The 24,803-nt window shown below is 44.1% G+C and overlaps 1 protein-coding gene across 3 annotated transcripts in view; it reads left to right on the forward strand.

The window, feature by feature from the left end:
• LOC142055585 (sodium/potassium/calcium exchanger 3-like) overlaps nucleotides 1-24,803 on the forward strand; it is a 273,389-nt gene that overhangs the window by 137,720 nt on the left and 110,866 nt on the right. For 2 of the 3 annotated variants that reach the window (XM_075089713.1, XM_075089698.1), the window contains exons 8-15: nucleotides 3,388-3,413; nucleotides 5,099-5,152; nucleotides 6,720-6,853; nucleotides 10,014-10,174; nucleotides 10,758-11,037; nucleotides 12,609-12,775; nucleotides 15,120-15,234; nucleotides 16,109-16,221. In XM_075089713.1, the coding sequence (XP_074945814.1) occupies nucleotides 3,388-3,413; nucleotides 5,099-5,152; nucleotides 6,720-6,853; nucleotides 10,014-10,174; nucleotides 10,758-11,037; nucleotides 12,609-12,775; nucleotides 15,120-15,234; nucleotides 16,109-16,221 (1,050 nt within the window). Of the gene's footprint in view, nucleotides 1-3,387; nucleotides 3,414-5,098; nucleotides 5,153-6,719; nucleotides 6,866-10,013; nucleotides 10,175-10,757; nucleotides 11,038-12,608; nucleotides 12,776-15,119; nucleotides 15,235-16,108; nucleotides 16,222-24,803 lie in introns of all 3 variants that reach the window. The other variant, XM_075089697.1, reaches the window with a different exon arrangement.

Consider the following 24,803-nt stretch of genomic DNA (forward strand, 5'->3'; position numbering starts at 1 on the left):
CACCTGGTGAAAAATAACTTCTCTACAGAATTACTAGCAATGAGCTGGAAAGCAAACAATTTTTTTTTTTGCTTTGACAGTTTGACAGTAACCTCATACCAAAACTGTATCTAAGCAACGAACTTGGCCACACCCACCTGTTGTAATAAATTACATTGCACGAGCTTAAAGACATCTAGCAGGCATTGTCTTAGTTTTCTCCACAGGAAGCACAGATGTGGGCAGCTGCCTGGCATTTAGCCTCCTGTTGTTTGGATTGGGTGTTTCATTTATTGCATGGTGGCAGACAGGTTTAAAATCTGATGAATCTGTCACAGTTTTTAAATTCTTAAAGCAAGGCAAGTTTTTCTCATGGCTGGTTTATCCTTGTGGTTGTCAGCTGCTTCAGGATCTTGAGAACCATTCTCTGTTTTATTGTGTCCAGTGCATCCCCGAAATTCCTAGCTACCTATCCTATGTAACAAGAGAGTTGTATGGCTCATTGAACAGGCAGCTCTGTTATCCTTAAGACTTTTCTTCTATACTTTATTTCTGTATAAGCTGTTCTTCATAATTACAGAACTGCAGAAGTCCTTTTCTTTTGGGAGTGTACCCCGTAATACCAGGATATTGTTACTTTTTTTCTAAGCCTCAGGTTAGCTCCTCTACAGATGAATGTCCCTTGTTCTGCTCATCTTATCAGCTGTGAGTTTCAGGGTCCTTCACGCAGCTGGGGCAGCAGGACTGTGCAGCTTCAGGCATTAACGAAGGCTTGAAGGCATTGCCAGAACTCTTATTCCTATGTCACAGCACTACATGGCTAACTGTGGCCTGGCAGTTGTGGAGCGCATCCCACTTCTCTTCAGCATTACTCCACATCAGTCATTGGAAATAACTTAAACACCTGTTAGAAAAAACAGAGAAAGATGGGAGGAAGGGAAAACATTTTAAATGGTTAAAAAATTAGCTCGCAGCTGATTTACCAACCCTTTTATATGCAATATTGCTCTCCAGTTGATGGCAAATGAGGATTTTTCCTTTCAAACACTGCTCCAGTTTAAGAAGTTTCTCTTCCCCTTCACTCACCCAGGGACCCCTAGTTTCACAGTGGCTTGGATCTTTCCTGTCCTTTTAAGGCAGAATCAAATTTAGGTGGCAACACATTGTTATTCAAATATTGACTCTCATGTCCATGATGTCTCTACTGGGAGACAAGCTATGGGCTCCATGGAGAGCATAGCACAACCTGCGTGCCGTTCCCCCTTTATTACATTTCTCTGCGCCTTAGAAGGCACTTACATGCTTTGCCATATAGGGATAATTTGCCATATCAGGGCATTGAGACTTTGCTGCAGCTGAAATACAGTCATCTTCCTTGAGGGATGATATCACTTGAGAAGGTTGCTTTCATAGTATTTTAAACAGCAGCTTGTGGTGCTGTATTATAAGTTGTACTCCACTGGTTTCTTTACTAATCATAAATATACCTGAGGGGAAATAAATACATTCCTGCCAATGTTGAGAGTCAGCAACTTTAAAAAGCTTGATATTCCGCTGGGTAAATCAATGTGACTTTGTCTCCTTCCATTTCCACTAGCAAGGGAATCGCAGTGCTGCAGTAATAAATAGCAGAGCAGTATGAACTCACCTGTTTGGTGGTCTGGGCCATTTGGTAAGAATGAGTGAACTCTAAATCACACAGAATAGAAGTGGATAAACTGCACTTACCATACTTACCTCACCTTAGTTCAGCCCTGTGATTTTTTTTTTAAATCTTAAAATAATATTATAAAGCTATCTTGTTGTCTTGTACAGCTTGGCAAAACTGTTACTCCTTATTTCCCTTGAAAGGAGAAAGATGCCTGTGTATCTTGATTTGAAGGGACATGGTCAGAGTCATTAGTGACAGAAGTGGGATGGGTGCTATTTTTAATCACAAAGGTCAATGCACATGCTTTCCTGTCCCATTACACCAACACATTGTAACCTAAAACAGGCCATGTCAGATTGGATCAGGGTGACTGGGAGGTGTAAATTATAACACATGTAACATTTTGTGGTCATGTTTTCTTCCAATAACCAATGTAACTATTGCTTGATGCTGGCTGTCATGCAGGAGTTGCTATTTTCAGGCTATATAGGTGAAGTGTTTCACTGTGCTTTCAGAGACTCATTCCCTTTCCCTCCCTTTTCTCCGGTGTGCTGTTGTGGATGTTTTCCTAGTGCAAATACAGCATTTCTGTGTCTCTGCGCAGCGTGGAGCTGAAAGCAGGTGCTTTGGAAGGACTGAATGGAAAGCAGGCTCCTCGCTGAGGCTGACTAGGTAGAGCAGCTGCCCTGGCTGCAGGTTCCTGTGTGCAACCCCAGCTCCAACATTTCAGAGAGGGCCCATGCTGCCAGGAAGGACTGGCCCTCCCAAACACTCCCAATACAGGCCAGGCCGGCCCTCCCAGGTGCCCCGCATACAGGCCGGGTGGCCTGGCCGGCCCTCTGGCCCTCCTGCTGCAGCAGCTGTAGCAGGTGAGCCATGGCACATGGGTTGAGCTGTGCTGATTCCCCCCACATTACAAGTGACAGCTGAGACCGGCAGCAAGAGTAGCCTGCCACAGATGTCCACCTGAGGTGGAAGGAGAACCGGAGACACAGGGGTGTTGCCAGCAAGGGAGGGTGGCAGCCCCCTCTGCTTCCAGCAGGGCTGGTGGTGGTGGAGAGTGGACTGGGGAAGGGCCCAGCTGTGGAGCACTGCAGCCACCTGCTGGTCGCCTCCCAACATCTGCCTGTTCAGACCTTCCAGAAACCAGGCGTAGATGGGCAAACACCCTTCACCTCTTTGGCATAGTGTTCTTTCTTCCCCAACATGGAGCATCTTACACAGGAAGATACACTGACTATCACAGTAGTTAAAGTAAGCTAGCGTGGTGATCACGTAGATCTTGGGGAAATAATGCCTTGGGCCCAGTTTCTAGCCAGCAAAATTTTACAGCAGCTGTGGAGCTGGCTGTAAATCTACATACTGATTGCCCGGTTGCCACCCAAGAACAGGTCAGGGGAAGAGGACGTGTCTCTGGTGAGACCAGCCATGAAGTTCAGGGGCAGGTACAGCCCTTCTCTGACTCACTTCTGTTTTACCTGTAACCATTTCTGCTTTGCTGCTGCGATAGCCCCAGTTATGCAAGGATCCTGTTGTATTTGGGAAGGAGTTCCTTGCCTGCCTTTACTAGGAGAGAGAAACTAAGAGCTGAAAAGTTCAAACGCTGGACAGGAGGGCAGTGCCAAACAGACCACAGTTTAATCCCATTGTCCTGGCCCTGGGTTGCTCTGCCCGCTCTGTTCCCTGCTCAGGTGATGAGCTATTTTCCACTGTGATTTCATGTGTAACATTCCTATTTTTAAACCTTCTCTCCACAGTTTATTTATGATGAAAAAGTTTCCTGGTAAGTGAATCCTTCTTCTTTTCATTTTTTCTGGTTATACCACAAAAGCTGCAATAAGTAGGGTTCATCAGGAGAGGAGGTGAAAGCTAAGAAGTTCTGCAGGGCGATTCAGGCAGCAGTTTCCTGCTGTGTGAGAAACCTCAGCACAAGATGGGCTAGAATAACTCATTTTCTGAGCCAGAGGCAAAAGCCTAGGAGAGCGTCGCTCAGACTGTTTCCCAATACAGCAGTGGCAGCTGGTGCCCTCTGCCCACCCTGCAGCAGCCGGGGGATGGCAGCGCGCTCAGCAGAGGCAGACCACTGCTTGAGTGCTAGTGTGCCAGGGATGTCAGCCGCCTGGGAATGGAAAGGGCCGCCCAAGCATTTATAAATGCGTGTGTTCCAATATTTGGATTTTTAATTAATAATTTAAAAAACAACAGCTCCTAATATTAAAGAGTGGATGACCTGTCTAAAGAAAAATATATATATGTTAATATCTCCATGAATGTACTTAAATGTATTGTAATAGGTATGATAGGCTAGGAGGACTTCAAACACTTTTTAAAAAGTGTACTCTCAGTTGTTTTGCTTTCATGTTTTTTTTTTTCAGCACCTCTCAGGGCTTGTAGAGTGACAGCGGTAGCTTTGATTTCACTCACAGCCAGTATTATTTAGATTACAAGCACTAGGGGGAGTCAGGCTTTTTGGGTTGCATGTTTTCTTAAACTTGTTCTCACTGGGGGATTTATGTTTAATTTCAAAGAAGGATTTCTGAAACACTGAGTTTTGCAATGGCTTGTTTTTCTTTGTTTTGTTTTGTTTTTTTAACTAAAATTGACTCAAGGCCCAATTGTGTTTGACTGTGCCCTTCAACTAAAACACATCAATGCAGAAGCAGAGTGTTGAACTGCCAGAAGCAGGGAATGAGATACTGATATGGTTAGTGCAATGTCTCAAAATCCTTAAAGAGAAAGTGGCCCATGAGTTTGAGTATATAGCAGTCTCATAATGGATGATTTCCATGAGGACTAGCGGTTTGCCATAGGGAACTATGCAGATACAGTGTTTTAGTGAGTGAAAAAGATTACCTAGAAATAAGTTCTAAAAGCCATATTCTATTTTGTTTTCACACAAATTTCATTAGTTTAATACAGAAACAGTGCAGAAAAAAACCTGATGATACCTAATCAGCAGTTTAAACTGCTGCCTGCTGCATTCTCAGTGGTTATGCAGCAGCAGTAGTGAAGGAGCAGCTGTCCCTTGTTCAGCTTGTCTCAGCATGATTAGTGTGCTTTAGAATGCACAAAAAGCCCAACAACCTGATTTACACCCACACAGGCAGAGTAGGATAGCTGCTCCCCTCCCTCTGCCACAGCACCCATAGGTATTGTCCTTGCAGAACTGTCAGTGTTCCGTGGGTGCGCAATTTGTTCACTGAACTACTGGGTTTAGTCACTTGTTCTTAGCTGATGGGTTGATTTGGCCAAGTAAAAGCAGAGCAGAAGTCAAGAAAACAAAGAAGGCATCACACGTAGGTGTGTGAACCATTTCTTTATGCATCCCCTTTTCTAGAGGTGTGTTAAGACAGCCCAAGGAGGCCTTTCTGGAAGTTTGTGGTGTGACAGATGGGGGAATGGCTGAACTCAGGCAGCTGACTGCTGTGCCCTGCTCTAATGTGTTTTCTATGTCATTCTTGTTTGCAGGTGGGAGTCCTTAGTCTTAGTGCTGATGTATGTCATCTACATCATTATCATGAAGTAAGTCAAATGCGCCCTTCGCTTGTTTAGATTGTAAGGTTCCCTCCTCCAGTGCATTTCCAGGGATTGCAAAGGTAGAGAGAACTGCAGCCTGTCAGCAGGGCTTCCATTGCATCACCCAGCTTGCACACCAGCAGCACCTCCTATAGCAGGGGTTAAAGCACCTTGCCCTGTCATGTACTTATCTGTAATTTATCCTGATGAGGCAGGAAGGGGCTGCTTCTCCCTGTACAGGTCTGAGGATCAGACATATAAAGGTGGATGGTGCTTTATGGATCTCACCCTGTAGGAACCAGCCAAGGCTAATGCAGCAAGTCTGTGGCAGAGCAGAGAACCAAATCCATCTCCAAGTCCCACCAAAGCAACCTCTTCTGACTTTGCTTTAGCATCCCTAGTCAGAAATAAACAGGTAGGAGATTCCAGTCTACTTCTTATGGGTACAAAACTCCACAGCAATTTGTTCTTGCTTGCTTGGAGACCCACGATAAAACTACAGCACAATCAACATTGATTTTCTGAGCATCTGACCTGTGTTAACTTCTTTCATGCAAGTCTGTGCTAAGAAAGCTAGTCTATTCTGCTGTTTGGTTTCCCTCCTCCTGCCTTGTTTTTAAAAGTCAGTGGAAAGGAAACCCAGATTTAAACTGGAACATTCAACAAAACCTACCAGCTGCCAAGCACACCAGTGGTCTTGTCTCAACAAGTAAGAGTAGAGTATTGTTTTGAAATGATGAATAGAGTAAATATTGTGAGAGCAATTCTCAGTGAGAACAGCAAAACACTCAGGCTGGGTTGAAGGGAACATGAGTCAGAATTCATCTCACTTCTAATAATTAGAAACTTTTTCTTTAACATGGAGGGTAGCTTCACCCTTGCAACAATTAACTGGCAAAACAGATAGTTGTAATGTCTGAATCTAGAATGTTGTTTTTTTTTTCTGAAAGCAATGCTCAAGTATGAACAGATATTTCAGACCTGTTTGGATATAGCTGGGGAGGTTGTCAGGCTGGTTAGGGACCTCGGCCAGGTGTTCACAGTAGTCTACCCTTGCCTTTGAGTATCATGGTGAGATCCTCAGCTCATGTTTGTGTCAGCTCCTGGCTACTCTAACGAAAATAAGAAATAAAGGTGGTTTGTTTTTTTTTTTCCCTCCCCGCCCACCAAAGTTGAGAGGGAACTTAGCATATGGTTTTGTGTTTCTGTGGTATGTCTTCACAGATAAAACAACACTCATGCTCAGGTGTGATGGTGTGATAAATAAATTTGGATGATGACAAGTAATCATTATTTGCTATACAGAATATTAATTACATGTGATACATAAGCATACATGTCACTTAGGATTCATGTCTTGTATCTTTCATAGCCTTCTGGGTATGGAGAGGTTGCATTGTATACAATTTAGTTAAAGTTCTGGCATACTGTGGCTAGATTTCCTTAAAACCAGAGAGGTTTTCTTCCCTCCCTTAATAGGATCACACAGGATATGAGTCTAGGAAAGGAATAATGTCAAGAAATCCACATAGATGAAGCCAAGGTACATCTAGAGTTTGTTTTGTTTGTGCAGGTACAACTCAACCATACATCACTGCTTTGAAAGGAAGACAAAAAACTCTGCAAATATGGTGAACGGTTTAGCAAATAACACAGAAATGGATGATAACAGCAACTGCGATGCCACAGTGGTATTACTAAAGAAAGGTAACTGTTCCAGTAAGTCACCCTGCTTGCTTGCATCATTCTGAATGTTTACAAGTTTGTCCGCCAGTTATGCGGTGTAGACAGCTTCTGTCTAATCAGCCGTGAAATAGGGAGGTGGCTCTTTTGTAAACCCCCCTGCCAGACGGCCATGGGTCCTGTGCCCAGGGGCATGGCATGGTGACCCCAGCCACGGCATCCTTTGCTGCTGGAGGCAGCTCAGGCCTCCTCTGGGTAGTTCTTGCTGCTGGACAAGTGCCTGGCTGGAAGGACTCCTCCAGTTTCAAGCCTGACTTGCCCAGGGGCTACTTATTTAGACTGTTAGAGCCATGCCATTGTAAGTCCTGCTGTGGGCTTATACTAGCGTATGCTTCCCCCCCAAGTGAAGGGAGGGTGGGGACTCCGTTGGTCTAGGTAGCATGCTCTTACTGCACATGTTGTCTTGAATGTGCGCAACTTTTCCATGTAAATGATCTTTGAGTGGATTTCACTTTGGCTGAAATCTGCTCCCATATGACTTCAGTCACAATCACACATAAAAATGATTGTATTTCTTCAGCTTAAAAAAATTCACCCACTCCATAGCTCAGCAGCAGTAGCTCGATGTGTGCATTTGCAAGCATGTGCTAAACTGTATTTACAGAAGATAATTTTTATTATCTTTGCAACAGACAACAAGCATGTGCAGTAACTGCTTGGGATTTATATGCACCTATCATCAGGAATAACATCCCCTGCCTTCAGTCACTGGTTTAACCTGAGGAGGAGCTCTGTCTTGTCTAAAACAGTCCTGGTCTCTGACTACAGATGGGCTGCCCTTTTTGTTTCACTGGACTAAAAAAAAAATTTTATAAAAATAGTTCTCTTTTCCTGCAAAGAGTGATTGAAAAACATAGTCTGTATACAGTAAGCACCTAAACATGAAACAGAGGGGTTTATTTGCTGACATCAAACAACTGAGTCTATGAGAGGCCAGCTATCATGTTATTGCTGTATTGCTGAGGGAAGGCTTGTGTGAGTGCTGTGCACACTGGTTTGGGGAAGCTGCTTTTATGGGAACAGCTATCTGTAACCTGGGGCTCTCAACAGCGAAACTGTGCTGGCAAAATGACTACACTCTGTACCAGTAAAGCTAGACTGGTAAAACTCAGTAAGCATAAACACAGGCCATAGTCATCTAGGTTTACGCAGTGGCCTCAGGATTATGCACAAATGAGGCAGTTCTGATTGCGGGATTTGGTTTAAATCTCCCCAGATTGCATCTTTGCATGACACTGCTCAGCTGCTGGTAATTTTTTGTTTTGGACACTTGCAGTTACTCAAACTGGCTGAGGAAGGAAGACAAAAGGATTGCTTCATTTCCTTGCAGATTGTTCCTGTATATACTTGGCAGTGGGCCACTGGAGGCCCAGATAGGCGAGTGGCGCTGCTGTGCACACCAGCCAGTAGCATGGGGTTGCAAACAGCATCCATTGCAACAGGTTGCCTGAGGGTTTCAGACACTACTGCCTGTTTTCCAAGGCCTTTTCTGAACAGAGGACCAAAAAGAATCAAACAGAAGGATTCCTGTGTTTGGGGCAGTTCCCTCAAGTGCCATGCAGGAAATGCCAGCATGGAAAAAGTCACAAGGAAAAGCTGTCTGGCTGCTTTGATTTTTTTTTTTTTTTTAATATGGATGTCCCCACTTATCTACCCCAATCCATGGAAACCTCCTCAGTCAGAAAAAAAAGTGACACTAAGGCCAAGGAAGTACTTTTCTGTAAGACTAACAATGATGGTAATACACAGTAATGCAATGAAACATTTGCCAGTGTTCAGCACTGATTTTAATAAACCAAAGCAGAAATGTGTCAGGGGTCAGGGAAGACCTCAGGTTTACCTGCTGCCAAGTCCCAGTCCTAGCCCAGAATTCACACCCGAGGTAGCATCCAGGCACAGAAAGGATGAACCCCAGCTGGAGCACAGTTCAGGTACCTGCCCCTGTCTCCTTGTTCCTTTGCTCCTGCACGTGCGATTGTTGCCAGGTTTGATTGCCCTTCCCAGCCATGAGCTGTGAGCCCAGGATGCAGGTACTTGCTTTTCATTTGCATTGGTACCCCACAGGAACACAGTGACAATTTCCTCACCCCTGTGTATGATTAATGGTGGGTGAGGCCAATATCCTCACACAAGTGTGTTTTCCCAAAAAGCAGGTTCATTCGCCCAGTGTGCAAAACACCAAACTGCACGCAGAGTGGAGGTATTTTGTTCAGTTCACTTTTGTGCAAAGATGGGTGCTAGGTGGTAACTCCACAAAGATAGCACACTGCACCAAGAAACTACAAGGCATTTATACAGTTCAATGTGTCAGTAACAGCTAATATTCACACTCCCCAGCTAATAATTGGTTAGTTTCTTTCTCATTTCACCTTAAAGGTACAGCTCGCTTTAAATTTACCATGCATGCCCAGAGAGTAAGGGCCTTATTCAAGTAGGGGGTTTTCTGGCCTATGGGGATGATTTTTACTATTATAATGAGGATAGTTCACCTAAATGACACTTAGTTTTAGTTCTTAACAACATCCCACTTAGTTGTTCTCCTTGACTATATACTTTAGCACCCAATTCTCAGCATCTTCTGAGGTGCGATGTTCTCGTTTATCAGTCTCTCAGCTCTTTTCATGGATATAGTCATAAAACAAATGCTTCCCTGTCTCTCAGCTGCCTTCTCTGGCTGCCACATTCTTTTTTGCAAGACTCACATGGTACATTGTTATTACTTAGAGGAAAATTCTATTTTCTTTGGGATATCAAGTGCAGATAATAACAGTGAATTTAATGCAGCTTTACTACACCACCATTTCTACCTTGGTGGAATAGCTGCTATGGAAGTAGTGATCTGCCTAACGCAGGCTTATGATGAATTGTGCAGAGCAGATTTAGTTCTCTGTAATGAGCACAAGTGGAGATACCATGTTGGCTATTTATTTAAAGACAGAAATGTAGGATGTGTAAAGACAGAAATTAAGGACAGAGGAGGCATATTTTGAATGGCAGTAGCTGATGGAATGGTTCTTACAAAGGACTTCTGGAACTCACGGGTTTACTCTTCCAAGAGCCACATAGGGCAGAGAGAGAGAATTCTGGAAGAAGACCTCAGTTTCTCTTTGTTTCTTGGCTGCAGGAAATTTCCACCGTAAAGCCTCGGTGATCATGGTGGATGAGCTGCTGTCTGCCTACCCACATCAGCTTTCTTTTTCCGAGGCTGGGCTCCGGATCATGATAACCAGCCACTTCCCTCCCAAAACACGTCTCTCCATGGCCAGCCGCATGTTAATCAATGAGGTATGTCTTTCTTTTATCTCCCTCCACCTCTGCTTCTCCTGAATTTGCCTTTTCCTGTAGCAGTGTTTGGGTCAAAATGGAACTCTTGTGTGTTTTCTGGATCCCTGATAGCATTTTCCCAGATTTTATCCTTCTGACACCAATGTTGCTAAATCATCCCTTGCTATCTGTCCCCATGGAGATTTTAGCAGAGGAAGTTTCAAGTCATCATGTGGTTAAGTTACCTGTAGCTGTTGCTCACAGGAGGTGCCGCCCGCGTTGAGCTGACATTAATATCACTTGCACTTTAACAATATGGTACTCCACGGAGTCTGCACTTAGTCTGGCCCTTGTCTTAGAATACTCCTGCAGTCAATTCTGTATCCACTGGTCCTTCTCTTCTGAAAGTTGTATCTGTGAAATTCAGTCATCTGCAAGCAAGCATTGCACTACACCTGATCAAAATTAATCTCTTTTGCTTTTAAAGCCAACTTTTTAAAGAACTGTGCACATCTCTCTTTCTCGTTCCTCCCTTTCTCTTTAAAAAATCACATTTTAAAAAAAAAATCTGTCTTTCAGCAAGAATTTTTGCCTGTATTTACAGAGACAAAGGCTGATCAACAGCAGGACTTACACCAATGGTGAGTCAGAAGTAGCGATCAAAATACCGATCAAGCACGTGGTTGAGAATGGAACAGGCCCCAGCAACTCTGCCGAGCGGGGTCTGAACAGCACACGGCGGGATGAAGATATGGCCGAGGCTGGGAACGAGACAGAGAATGAGAATGAGGATAATGAGAACAACGAAAATGATGAGGAAGAGGAAGAGGAAGAAGATGACGATGATGACCATGAAGGGCCATACACGCCTTTTGACCTACCCAGTAAGAAGCCTCTGGGTTTGTATTGTTCCAGAAAGCAAAACTCATTTTGGGTATGCCAGAAAGCATTGCAGATGTGTGTTGAGGTAGAAGTGCCTCTGAGAGCTCTGATCAGCCTGCACCTCCCAACGTAGTTCCTGGTCACAGGTAAAAGATGAGAGGAACCGAGAAGCAGCAGGAACTTCTCAGGATGCAGACTGCTGGGCTTGGACGCACCTCTGCTGCAGCTTGTGTGTTGTCCCAGCACTGCTGCTGAAGTCAGAGGGGAGAAGCAGCAATCTCCATGGGGTGTTTCCTACCCCCAAAACCTGGGTCACCCTCTGGAGAGGCCTGTCTCTCTCTGCTAACTGCAGAGGAAGCTGAGGCTGGTGGGGATGCCAGCAAAGTGCCTGAACATAGGTCAGATGCGTCTGCATCTAGCCCTTACCTTTGCTGGGAAATGAGGCATGCTCTTTCCTCGGTGGTAAGGTGTAGTGCTAGTGGAGACAAGGCAGCAATGGTGCTGATGTGGAGTGGTGACAAAAGAAGGTCCTAGGTGCCCCGGCTTCCTGCTGTTAACTAGGCACAGCCACAGTGTCTTCTCACTCTTTCTGGAGGGCTTAGAACAGATGTGTGACTTGTGAAAAGCCATGTGTGCCTCAGATTGCTAAGCATTGCACCTGCCGGATGGAGAGATTCCTTCTTTGCCAAGTCCCTCTTACCCCATCAGGGCTCTAGTCCCGGGACGATTATAGCATATCCCTGCCCTACCTATGACTCACACTTGCCACAGCTGGCAAGGTCTGCTGTGTTGCAGACAAGCCAAAATACTGTAGGGCCTGGTCCTGCCCTTTACAGGTGAAGATACATTTTTGGGAACTCCTGTTCAGATCTCCTCATTCAAACAGCATAGCTGTAGTTGGAGTAAGGGAAGAAAGTGGGCCTCAAGAGAGTAATTTGGATGTTCTGTGGACCATGACACTAGATTCATAGTATGGGAAAGGTTGGTGTGGACCTCCGGAGATCTCTGGTTCAAACCCCTACTCAGAGCAGGTTGCCCAAGGCTGCATCCAGTTGAGTTTTGATTACTTATAAGTATGGAGATCCCACAGTCTTTTGAGGTACCTGTTCCAGTGTTTGACCACCCTCATGGTAAGAAAAAAAAAAAGAAAATGCACAACTTAGGGTAGCATCTATTCTGAATTTCCCCTACTGCAAGTTGAGTCCATTGGCTCTTATAATTTCCTTGTGCATTTCTGTGAAGGGCCTGGCTCCATCTTTTCTGTACCCTCCCATTAGGTGGTTGAAGATGGATCTGATCTCTTTCCAGAACGTGCTTTTTATGTGGTACCTGTAAGAACTTGACCCAGGGAGGGTAGCAGGTATGCTCTGACCCATTACTTAACAAACTCTTGGGGAGGCACTTCATACTCCTTCCCTGTGCCCCTCTCTGCCCTCCCATCTCTGCCATCACACTGTGATCTTCTGAACAATGAATGTCTTGTCATTATCTGTTTGAATAGCAGTTAGGCTGAGGTGACATTCTGGAGTAAAGCAGACTAGAATTGTGATTGTTTCCCTTTTTTGTTTTACAGCTGGCAAGACAGAAATCTTGAAGTGGCTCTTCACGTGGCCACTGAGTTTTGTCCTGTACTTCACAGTGCCCAACTGTAACAAACCCCACTTGGAAAAATGGTTCATGGTTACCTTTGCTTCTTCTACCCTCTGGATTGCAGCTTTCTCCTACATGATGGTGTGGATGGTACGTACCAACTAAAGCAGAAACCACAGCCTGGGAGAGGCCATGGAAGTGGGTTTTGTCAGCTTAGAGAAATGTGTTGTACATACCTGAATTTTTAAATGAGAAACCTTAAGTCTGCTTCCATTTCTATTAGACCTGTGCACACTGAGAGATGAAAATTAAGGGCCAGTAGTCATGGACTTTGAACTTGATTCAGGGCTGGAATTTCACTCAGATTCTTTAGCATTGGAAAAAATTACACTTGCACCAATTCAACACCTCCTAGTCGTGCAGGGCAGTGTAAAGAGGCCCTGATGCTAGTAAGAATCTGCCCTCAATAGCTTTTCCTTTTCTTGGAGCAAGCAAGCTTGAGACACAGAGTTGTGAATGATAACACTTTGAACTCAGCACAAATAAAAACACAACATTCAGCCAAATTCTTGCACAACTACTCCAGTCAACATTATCCTAAATGTAGAAGGGGATAAATAACAATAAACACAAGAAAAGCCAAGCATAGTTGGCCAGTTCACAGGAGGGAAGTTTTGTGCACTGGCTGGATCACTGAGTCTGTTGGCTTGCTGCAGGCCTCATTACGTGGTACGTGTAGGTGAAAAGCATAAGTTGTCCTCATTAGGATTACAGTAATACTGCAGCATGGATTGTGTTTATTTTGGGGTGGTCTGTACTCTTAAGCGGAACCAGGCAATGATGCGGCATTGGCATCAGGAGAGGGTCTAATAAGGGAAGTCTGGTTTTGGGCTGTTGCACTTGCGATGGAGTGCACGATCCATGGTCTGTCTCGGCATGGGACCCAAAGAGCATGGAGATACCTCACAAAAGCACTGGCCAATGCTTCCCTGCTGGGATGGGGAGGCAACAAAAAAATCTTCACAGCCTTCACAGTTCATTCTTGTACTAAATGCCAAAATGAATGCCAGGCTTTTTCCTGCGAACCAATCAAAGCAGTTCCAGAAGAGGGGGGTTTATTTTGTTTTGTTTTGTTTTCAATAACCCATGTTACCCAGATCAGGAAATAGAAAGTTACCTGTTTTCTTCTGCTTTTCATCTCGAGAATGAGGTGTTTTTCAAGAAAAAAGCTATCCTAGCTTTCATAGCTGAAATACCAGAGCCCACAGGGTCACTGTGCTGTTTCTAACATATGGTTCACATTTCTTGAAGTATGCTGCAGAGTTCAGAAGAGCAGTTAAACATGGCTAATAGGAAATGGGCATCATTAGACAAAGGCATCCAAAATTAAAAAATATTAATTTTAAGAGCACTAATTTATCATAGACTGCATAGTAAAGGAAAGAGGAAATTAAAGGTATCTCCTCTCTGCCAACAGTAATTGTTTGCAGTCACTTGGGGATATGTCCATGCATATGGCATTTTCATAGTATAATGAACCATGGGGTTGTTTTAGTGTCTGCTTAGCTATGTTTTGTATATAATAATGTCTGCAAACTTCAGCCAAAATCAGGAGACTGTTACACAGGGTCATGGGCCACCATGTAGTCTCTTTTCCAGGTTAGTGTCAGGAAAATTGTGGATGAAAGGTGTGAAGCAGTGTCATGGTTTTGGCTGGGATAGAGTTAATTTTCTTCACTGTAGCTGGTATAGTGCTGTGTTTTGGATTTAGTATGAGAATAATGTTGATAACACACTGATGTTTTAGTTGTTGTGAAGCAGTGCTTACACTAGTGAAGGACTTTTCCAGCTTCCCATGCTCTGCTGGGTGTACAAGAAGCCAGGAGGGGAGGGGGCACATTAAGACAGCTGATCCAAATTGCCAGAGGGATATTCCATATCATATGATGTCATGCTCAGTATATTAACTGGGGGGTGTTGGCTGGGGGAAGCAGCGATCGTGGCTCAGGGACCGGTGGCATTGGTCAGCGGGTGGTGAGCAGTTGCATCATTTGTTTATTTTTCCCCTGGGTTTCCTCTCTCTCTCTCTATGTTGTTGTTGTCCTAGTATTATTACTATTATTACTATTACTATTTTATTTTAATTGTTAAACTGTTCTTATCTCAATCCATGAGTTTTCTTACTTTTGCTCTTCTGATTCTTTCCTCCATCCCACTGGGGTGGGGGGAGTGAGCGAGCGGCTGCGTGGTGCTTAGTTGTTGACTGGGGCTAAACCATGATGAGCAGCTAACCAATGAGGGTACATAGCAGGTTAGTGCTATCCTCTGCCAGATGATGAATATACAAAAAAAGCCTGTCACTGCTTCTCTTAAGGAAAGTGTGAGTTTGCATTCAGCAATAAACTCTGTCTCACAGCGTGTTGCAGAATTGGGCCAAGCTGGTCTCTGATTTTAATTCTTGTAAACAGCTTGGTGGTTTATTTCCCCTCCTTAGGTGACAATCATTGGCTACACACTGGGAATTCCAGATGTGATCATGGGCATCACTTTCTTGGCAGCTGGAACCAGTGTGCCAGACTGCATGGCAAGCCTTATCGTAGCAAGGCAAGGTATGTTCATCACAGAGATGTCATACTGTTATGGAAGTGTTTCCTTTTGTCCTCTTCCTCTCCAGGTAGCACCGATGTGTCCTGAGTGTTAAAACATACAAAGCCCTTTTCCTGAGGCTGAAATTTAAAACAAGAACAAAGGAGGAAATTAATTGTGTTGCTGTTGCAAAGCAGCTAACAGGTTCTTAATGACAGCATGAAACAAGTTTGGCACTATTGTCAACTTCAAGCCTTCCCCAAAAGTCACAACATTTTTCTTAATTTAAATATCAGTGGTATAGAATTGTTCAGAACATGGCATAAGGGTCTTTCAGGTCACTTCCCAGCTTTTCTCCACAGTCATAAGGACTGGAAGATACTACTGTTTTTAAGGAAAACTTTGCCCCCTCCACTTTGTGACTCCAGTAACAGATGTTTTAAGAGAAAAAGCAAGCTGTCAGTACTGCTTTGGGGAACAAAAATAGTGGCTCTTCATTGAAATAACAGGCTACTTAGTCTACACACAGACCTATTCTAATCAGTCCAGTATCGAAACTCAGGTGTCATGGTTACAGTAAAGCTTCTAAAGCCCCACTGAGCATGACACAAGAGTGCCGGCAGGTCACAGCCAGTGGCCAGGGTCCCCACAGCAGTGGAGGATTAGTTGAGGGAGGTTCTTAGATGATCCTGGAAGGCAGATTCAGCCCCTTCAACCCTGCTGGCCTTGTATGATGGGTAGGGCAAAGGTGAAAGGGAAGGGATGGGGTGAGGGGTATTTACCTTAACTCTTTGCCTTAATCCATGGAAATTGTCTGGAGTAGCTCAGGTTAATCTATTTCTGTTTAAAAGGCTTTTCTGAGACATGTCTGATTGTACGTGGTTTCCATTTCTGCAGGTATGGGGGACATGGCTGTGTCCAACTCCATCGGAAGCAATGTTTTTGATATTTTAATTGGCCTAGGCCTCCCATGGGCTTTGCAGACCCTAGCAGTGAATTATGGATCATACGTAAGTCCTACATTTGTTCACATTATTCTTTTTATTTATTGATTGATTTTTATAAAACAGATCTATTTAAGAAAAAAACCCGAAGTCCAAAATGCTGTCGACCGGTTTGGAAGAAACAAATAGTTTTGCTCTTAATATTTGGGAGAGGTAGCAATTAATTGTCAGTGGACATTCCCCATCCTTTGGAGGCCAAGTACTTCCATTTCCTCCTTAAAGGCAGCAGTCTGTGCTGAAATAAGCGAATTCACTAGAGTATACGGTATTTTCATGCACTTGAATATACTTTAGATAAGGAGAATGATCCTGTTTTTAATAAGACGGGGAATAAGCACGTAGGTGGAAAGTAAAGGATAGAGCAGACCTGTAGGGATTTTGCTAAAAAAAAAAAAAAATAATCTAGCATTACTAAACTGTTAACAACACTGGAAGACGCAGGAAGCTGTTAACTGGATATTTCAGACTGTGACCATCATCAGGAAACACTGCAGAGCTTTCCTCTAGTTGAGTAGGAGAAAACCTACCCAACATCAATTAAACTGTCCTTTACTTCCCAAATGATAAAAAAACACACTCCCTTGCACTCCCAAAGTTGTTGCAAGCTCCCTTCTAAGAAGGAAGAGCAGGAAATGCTGTGAAGTCCCAGAGGGAAGTCACTGTTGCTATTGCTGCTAGCTGGACAACACTAAGATGGCAGTGTAGAACAGAGGAAAGATTCTTGATTACAGTCACTCAGTGAATGCAAAGGTAAAAGAGTGGAGAATGACAGAATTGTTGAGGTTGGCAAGTACTTCTGGAGATCATCTAGTCCCCAACCTTCTGCTCAAAGCAGTGTCAGCTAGAGCAGGAGTCTTAGGACCGTGTCCAGCTGGGTCTAGAATACCTGTAAGGATGGGGACTGCACAGCCACTCTCAGCAGCCTGTTACAGTGTTTGACCACTCTCACGGTAAGAAAGCATTCTTATGTTGAAATGGAATTTCTGTATTTAAAATTGTGTGTGTTGCCTCTTGTCCTTCAAACGGTTATCACTCAGAAGAGTCTGGCTGAACTTTCTCTATGTTCTCCCATCAGGTATTTATTCACATTGATAAGATCCCCATGAATCTTCTTTCTCTAGGCTGAACAGTCCCAGCTTTTTTAGCTTCTCTTTGTATGTCAGACGCTACAAGTCCCTTAAATCATCCTTGTGGGCCTTCACTGGACTTGCTCCAGTAAGTCCATATCTTCCTAGTATTGTGGAGCCCAGAACTGGACCAAGCACTCCAGGTGTGTCTCACCAGTGTTGAGTAGAGAAGGATCTTCCCCCTCAACCTGCAGGCAACACTTCTCCTAATGCAGACCAGGATGCTGTTGGTGCTCCATGCCACAAGGGTGCATTGTGGACTTCAGCTTGGTGTCTGCTAGGATCAACAGGTCTTTCTCTGCCAAGCTGCTTTTCAGCTGGTCAGCCCTAGAATGTACTGATGCATGGGTTATGCCTTACCAGGTGCAGGACTTTTTACCCGCCATTGTTGATGTTCATGAGTTTCCTGTCTGCTCATTTCTCCAGCCTGTCCAGGTCCCTCTGGATGGCAGCACAACCCTCTGGTGCATCAGCCACCCCTCCCAGTTTTGTATCGGCTGCAAACTTGCTGAGGGTGCCCTCTGCCCCATCATCCAGTTCATTAATAAAGACATTAAGCAGTATTGAACCCTGGGCTAAACCACTAGTGACTGACCTCCAGCTGGACTTTGACCGCAGGGGTTTGGCCAGTTACCAGTCCACTCCACTGTCTACTTATTTAGTCTTGTTATTTCTGTTTGTCTATGAGGATGTTTGAGAGACATTGTCAAAAGCCTTTCTGAAGTCAACATAAACAATATCTGTTGCTCTCCTCTTGCCCAGCGAGTCCACCTCATCATAGAAGGCTATCAGGCTGGGTAAACATGATTTCCCTTTCATAAATCTATATGTCTATTTGCAATCACCTTCTTGTCCTTTGTATGTTTTGAAGTGGTTCCCAAGTTTGTTTGCTCCATCACCTTCCCAGGGATCAAGGTCAGGTTGACCAGACTGTGCAGTTCCTTGGATCTTCCTTCTTCTTGAATATAGAAGTGACAAAAGCAAGCAATGCTGTAGGAATAAAATCCCTTTCTTTAATGAGCAGCTTATCTGTAGCTCATCTATATTTTTGCAGAGAAGGATGAAAACAAGTGGCTGAACAGAAGAAGCCAGCTTTCATGGAGACATAACAATGTCACTACTGTTTTGCACACCCAAAATGTTCATTGTACAGTGTGATCACATGGTTAGAAAAGGCAGTCTTGGAAACAGCCCCACATTTAGCAAAGAGAGTTTCCTCAGTTTTTACTTGCAGTTCCTGGATTTCTCTCCAAATCCTTGGATAATTGGACATTAAAACAATATGAGCCGACCCTCCACCCCTCTCCAGTTATCAGTAGTTAGTAGTTAAATTATTTAAGTATTACTAAGTTGCCAGAATAGGCTGGAGTTAGCTGGGTCAGGTGTAGCCTGGTGACAGCATTAAGACCTGCAAGGTGCTGTTCATTATTCAGGCAGCCCTGCCGATGTGCCTGGCACTGTGGTCAGCAGGGGCAGAAGATGGGGAGCTTCTGCTCACTGAGGTCCATAGGGCTGAGCCTTGGGCTACTTGTACGAGCAATCCCTGATCACTGGGTGGGAGTTCACAGGCTCAGGCCAACCTGCTTCTCTGCTAAATTTGGCTGTGAGTCAGAAGCACTGGGTAACTTCTGAGCTAATAGTAATGATTTAGTACTTACTCCTTTGGTATTTGGCAGGATCCAGATTTGTCTTTGTAGCATCTCCTCCAAAAGAGGAACTTGTCAAAGCCATCGTGATGCCCCTGTAGTATGTACAAAGCAAAGGAGAGATTTGTAAAAGACAAAAAGTGCTTGCTTGATCATGATTACTTTTGCATAGCCATCCAAAACTATGATTGCCTTCTGGAATGTTTAGTATAAGAGGACTGTGCAAAGTTAAGCTTTTGCTGAAAGTAGAGAGTAAATGCATTTTAATAAACAAGCTGTTAAGGCAGTAATAGCTTTTGTGGAAGCCAAAAAAAGTAGACTGTGATGTGAAAGTTCAGCTTTAATGGAAAAGAGCCTCCTAGAAGCCCCCTCCAGCCTTATTTTTCTGGAAGTCTAAACACTCGGGGCTTTTTCCAGAGTATGGTATTTCTCTAATATCCTACTCTGTAAAATCCCTATGTATCTCTTCTTCCAGGCTGCCTGACTCAGAATCCCCTGTGGCCAAATTTTGTTCCCTGTTAATGCTGTGTAGAGTTCTGACATGTTACAGTGCAGAAATGGAGAAGAGGTTCTGCTCCCTTTTTCTTTCCTTTTGTCTGCCTCCATGCTGCGGTGTGCACATGCATGTGGCAGCGTGGTGCCCCGTGACTCTGTGCATTCTGAACTTTCTCAGCCACATGCGGTAAAGTGGCTTCACACACTAACCAGCCAAGCAGCTGCTCCCAACAAGAAGCAGATTTATGGGGTTTCATTCTGAATGTGAAGAGCAGTCTCACTGCTAATGGTGCTTTCAACTGCTGTAGCACCCTTTGTAGGATGAGCTTGTGTTTGAGCCTTCCTTAAACTCCCAAAGGGCAGGTGGGTGTTTCAGAGCCCATTTTACAGATGGTGCATTTTAATTCAAGGTAAGCAGAGAGCTTTGGATGAGATGCATCCTGCAGGGTTGTGGCTGATTGTGAGACATCGATATATTGGAAGTGTTGTCCCACAAGGTCCCGGTTACTGCCTGGTTTTGTCATATGCCTAGCAGCAACCACAAAAGGCCCCATGCAGAATCAGCACTTCTTGTTTAAACAAGTTCACTCTATGAGATAGTGCCTGAGGGGGAAAAATACAGCTCGTGATCTAATAGATAAGACAGGAAAAGAGCAAGGGGGAACCTGTCAAAGAGAGATTAATGGACTTGCTGGTGGTCACACAGTAGGTGAGTGGCAAAACTGGAAATAGACTGAATCTCTTGAGATACATCCTGGTGCTGGGTTGCTAAATTGCAATCATTTTGATTAAGTGCCTCTCCCACTTCTGGCTGCCCCTTTCCCAGGCCCATTGTCAATGGATGTTTCAGCTTATTATTTATTTTAGTCTTCCTTTCTTGTTACAAGAAAGGAATGGAAAACCATCTTTGGCTTCTCAGGCTGCATCTTAGAAGCACATGTCACCTGTTTTAGAGAAGGAAGTTCCTCTTCTTCTGTTTTCCTACTTTAAATGAAACATTTAAAGACATAGGTACACCACAAGTGGAGACTGCAGGGCAGTCACAGCCCCAGCCTGAACAGGGGGGCTGTACCTACACGATGCGATGTAGGAAGCTGGAACACCAGGCAGCGATTTGCAAAACCACTGTAAGCTCCAGGGCACTGATCTCCAATATCGTTCACCCTGTCTCACCTGTGTATGTTACCACGAACCAGGTCTGTATCAGTGTGATCATCAATGTGCAATACTGGATTTTTATTCTTTTCCTTCCAGTGCTGACTTGAGTCAGGCAAACCCAAGCCAGAGAATGCTCCATCTCATGCTTCTCCAGGAAAATGTTAGTGTTGGTGCAGAGAAGAAAGGGTCTTCCTTTGCCTTCAACTCAGTCGTCAGTCCCACAATTCTTGGTTTGGGGCAAGCCACTGATGCTTTTCCCTTAAAAAGGCAGATGTAGTCAGTATCAAACAGCTTCCACCTCAGATCCCTTCTGTTTCTACAATGTCTAGTTTCTAGCAACTATATGTTTATTATTTTAAGAATCCTTGTTATTTCTGGACACCCCTTTATGTCCAGACACTAACTCTGCCTTCCTCTGAGCTTCCATCTCCACCACTCAGAGATCACTTGGCCACCTTCCTCCTGCAGCTCTGGCCTTTTGTTATCAACCATAGCTAATCTAGCATGCCAGCAGGACTTTTGGAGAAAAAGCAGCATTCCTCTGGACCTAGAGGGACCTTTAAATGAGTAGTTTCTCATCTCTTCCTGCTCTGAGTCCTTGACATGTTGCTGACTCTATAATCCTCTGTAGTCATCCTTCGCAGTGGCCCTGGCATATCCAGAGAGGAAGGACATTTGCTCCATGTCTTCCATCCAATTGCTTCCCTCTGGAATCTTTTTTTTGGATGTGAAGCTGTAGACCAGACGTCAGCCGGGAGTATTTTAGAGAACAGGAATTTTAGCCTAAGGATAAACAGCCATGTTAATTTATTAACATCAGCATTTGGGAGTATAATCCATCAGTCCTCTGCCTGGTAGCTTCAGCTAGTTTCAGCAAAATTTGACAGTACATTAGAAGTCTTAGAGACATTGCATTCCTTTCATGCAAAAACAGGCAGCTAGAAAGAGAAGGAGTAACACCAGCGCAAGCCTTGTTAGACATCAGAGAATCCAGAGGGAAGCAGACACTCAGGAAACAAACATCGAGACAGCAAGCATCACTGCTTCGCTACTCATGGACCAGCTTGCTATTCATTGTTTTAATTCCAAGGCACTATGATGAATCTTATGGCATTAGGAGAAAGCAGGCCTTCACCTCTTCACAGCCAACATCTGTGTATCTGTTCCCTGCCCCATTCTGGCCCATGTGCCTACATATAGACCACCCTAAATCCTCTGAGGGAAGAGGGAGGGTAGGTTCGATGGATCTGTCAGTCATCGGGGCAAACTTTAAGGTCTAGGATAGCAACAGGATGGTAACTCTGAGTGTCTGCAGGGGTCCCTGCTTCCCACAGCATCACCCTTCACTTCTGTAGATGTTACTCCTCCTCCTGCTCTGGGGTACCAGACTCTTTCCAGCTGCCACGTTAGCATCTGCAGCATGATGTGCTGGTATCACTGCAGCAGCAGTATGCACCTTGGCAGGTATTTAATGGATTAATTTATTGGCTGATCCCAAAAACCTGCGGATGGGCATAGCAGCAGGTGCATGCCGAAGCTACCAACTAGTCCCTCCAGCTTCCTGGAATAATTTGCATATATTGAGTGCATTTGCTCCCTGGTTTCATGACAGGGAGACTGGGCTGATTATGCTGTAGTAGAACAAAAGTGTCTGGTCTCTTCCAAAGCTCCTAACCTGTGCATTTCTTGCTTAATACCTTGAGTGTCTTTGTGCAGCAATCCATGTTGCATACTCCAGGGTATGTACCCTCTGCAAAGTGAATTGTGTGATACAGAGCAGACCAAGGATGTTTTCTTAGGAGTCTCAAAAAAGGTCCAGGAAGGAAATTCCATTGAAACACACAGGAATGCAGCACATGTCTGAAGTTCCAGTTTGTTCAGACCGCTGTCTCATAGCAAGACCTGAGGAATCCAGGTTTTACACTGAATTTCCACTGCCAGGCAGGGACACTGCAGGAGAAGGATCCCCAGACAGACAGACGACCTGCAGCCTTTTCAGCCAAGGGTCTGGAAACACAGCAAAGTCCTCCTAATATTCCTGAATGAGGTAATTTCTCTAATATTTGGACCCTGGAGTAAAACCAGTTTGGGTTTTGGCAATAGCTCCTTGTTTTTCCCTTCAGTAATTGCCAGAAAAGAACTAAGAATGGAATGGCTTTTATTTTATTTCCATTGTTTTTCCCTCTGCTGTTTAGTTTCAGCCTCGGTTATTTATTGCTTGCAGGAGCTGCTTGGGAATAGCTGGAGCTGTAGCACCTTTGTTTTTGCTACACAAGAAGCAGGGAGATAGCCTCTGTTCAAATTCAGAGTAGATTTTGAACTTGCAAACCTTTCACGTGTGATCAGTTGAAACAGCGCATTGTTACGGCTCGCTTTAGCTGCTAGGTACAAGGCAAACCTCAAAGGAGAGTTTGGGAATGTTGGTTTTTCCTCATTGCAGTATGAGGGAGTGCTTCATCTGCAGACAGTTCTCTCCTGGGGAAGAAGCATTTCCTATTCTTAAATGAACTGAGGCCCTTTTTCTGCTCTGCTAAAAACTGAAATTATATCCTCCTGTGAGTTTTGAATGTTTTGCTAGCCTTGTTTTCCCTGAACTTATACATCGTCACATACCCTGAGAAAACCTGTTCCATTGCCTCTTGCAGGAAATGCCACTTGTCTTGTGAGAGGCTGCTTTACTGATTTCTACCCTAATTTGACAGGTCAAGGACACATTTTTCTTAAACTTTTGTACTAAATTTTAGAATCTTCTGAGCTCCTGTACTCACAGTTAGAAGTCACAGTAAGAAATAGGGCAGGCTACAGTGATAATCAGAGAGGTGGGAACATTCCTCAGTTAAAACTGTATTTCCAGAGCTGTAGACTTATGGGAAATTTGTGAAACAGCAGCAGGTAGTCCAAAATCAAATGCAGAAGAAGAAAGGATCCTTTAGGCAAGTGGAGAACTAAAATGAGAGAAACAAGAAATAAGTGAACAGTGGCTATTTAGCCTAGTTCAGATTTAACTGTCTCAGAACCACTGAGCAATACTGTATAAAACAATTCATGGTTCTATATGATTACTTTTTGAGACAGATAGGTGGGCATTAGATTAGAAAAATGTTGAAGGGCTACTAGAGCTGGAAGGAAGGTTAAAAAAAGCAGCACACCTACTTGTGTGGCTTTTGTGATTCGCCATTGCTGTGGACAGAACGGCTGTGATTTAGAGTAACAGGAGGGGATTGTAGGACAACCTTTAGCATTAGCAGGTAGGATAAAACAGTAGGAAGTTGTTATACCTGGCTTTTTGTTCTGATGAGCAACCCCTGCTGTGCACCAATTAGTGCAATATGGTGCACAGTTGCAGAGCCTTAGAGCAAATCTGAACCTGTCTCCTCTGAAACCATATGCTCTCTTTGTTGGTGATAAATAAATAATAGCAGTGTTTGCTAGAATTAAATGTTCTTGTTTTCTTTAATGTTTGGGGGTTTCCATTGTATTTTCAGAGAACCATTTCCAGAGCTAGGCATTGGCTAGCCAAGACCTATGGCAGCGGTCCTCTGGTTACTCTTGATGCAAGAATTAAATACCTCAGTGCCCTCTAGCAGATTTGATAGAAGGGAATACGTGCTTATACCCCAGACAATGTGGGCTATTGGCTCAAGCCTACTTCTCTCAGCTGTGGTAAATGGGGAGTGCTCTAATGTGACCTGTGTGTTAGGAAAGTAATGCTGGATGATCTGACACTTGCAACTCCTTATACTACTAGTGCAAGGTTTACTGAAGAACATCTCTCCAAATCCTCAGGCTGCAGCCCCACCAAATGTGTGGCAGTGATTTTTATCTAGCTCCAAGGAGACCTTTCTTTATTGGAGTGAGAATATTTAGCAAAAAACATCCCTCAAAGACCAGACTACCATTGCATTTTGGACCTGAACAAATCCAGACAGTTTTCGGTTCTCTTCTCAATGTGAGCTATGAAGTCTGCAAGAAACTCAAAGCACTGTATTAGTCCAAGAAACCTTTACAGTAAGAGGTATCTGGGCAACAGGCTTAAACAGGAGTTACATCTACAGTGAGGGACATTTCTTACTGGTGTAAATCAGCTTGCTCCAGGGCTGTCTCAAATAACCCAGAGACCCTGGGCACAATCCGTGAACGTACGCCATTCTCCACATGTGTG

Source organism: Phalacrocorax aristotelis, chromosome 3, assembly GCF_949628215.1.
Source record: "Phalacrocorax aristotelis chromosome 3, bGulAri2.1, whole genome shotgun sequence".
Lineage (NCBI taxonomy): Eukaryota > Metazoa > Chordata > Aves > Suliformes > Phalacrocoracidae > Phalacrocorax > Phalacrocorax aristotelis.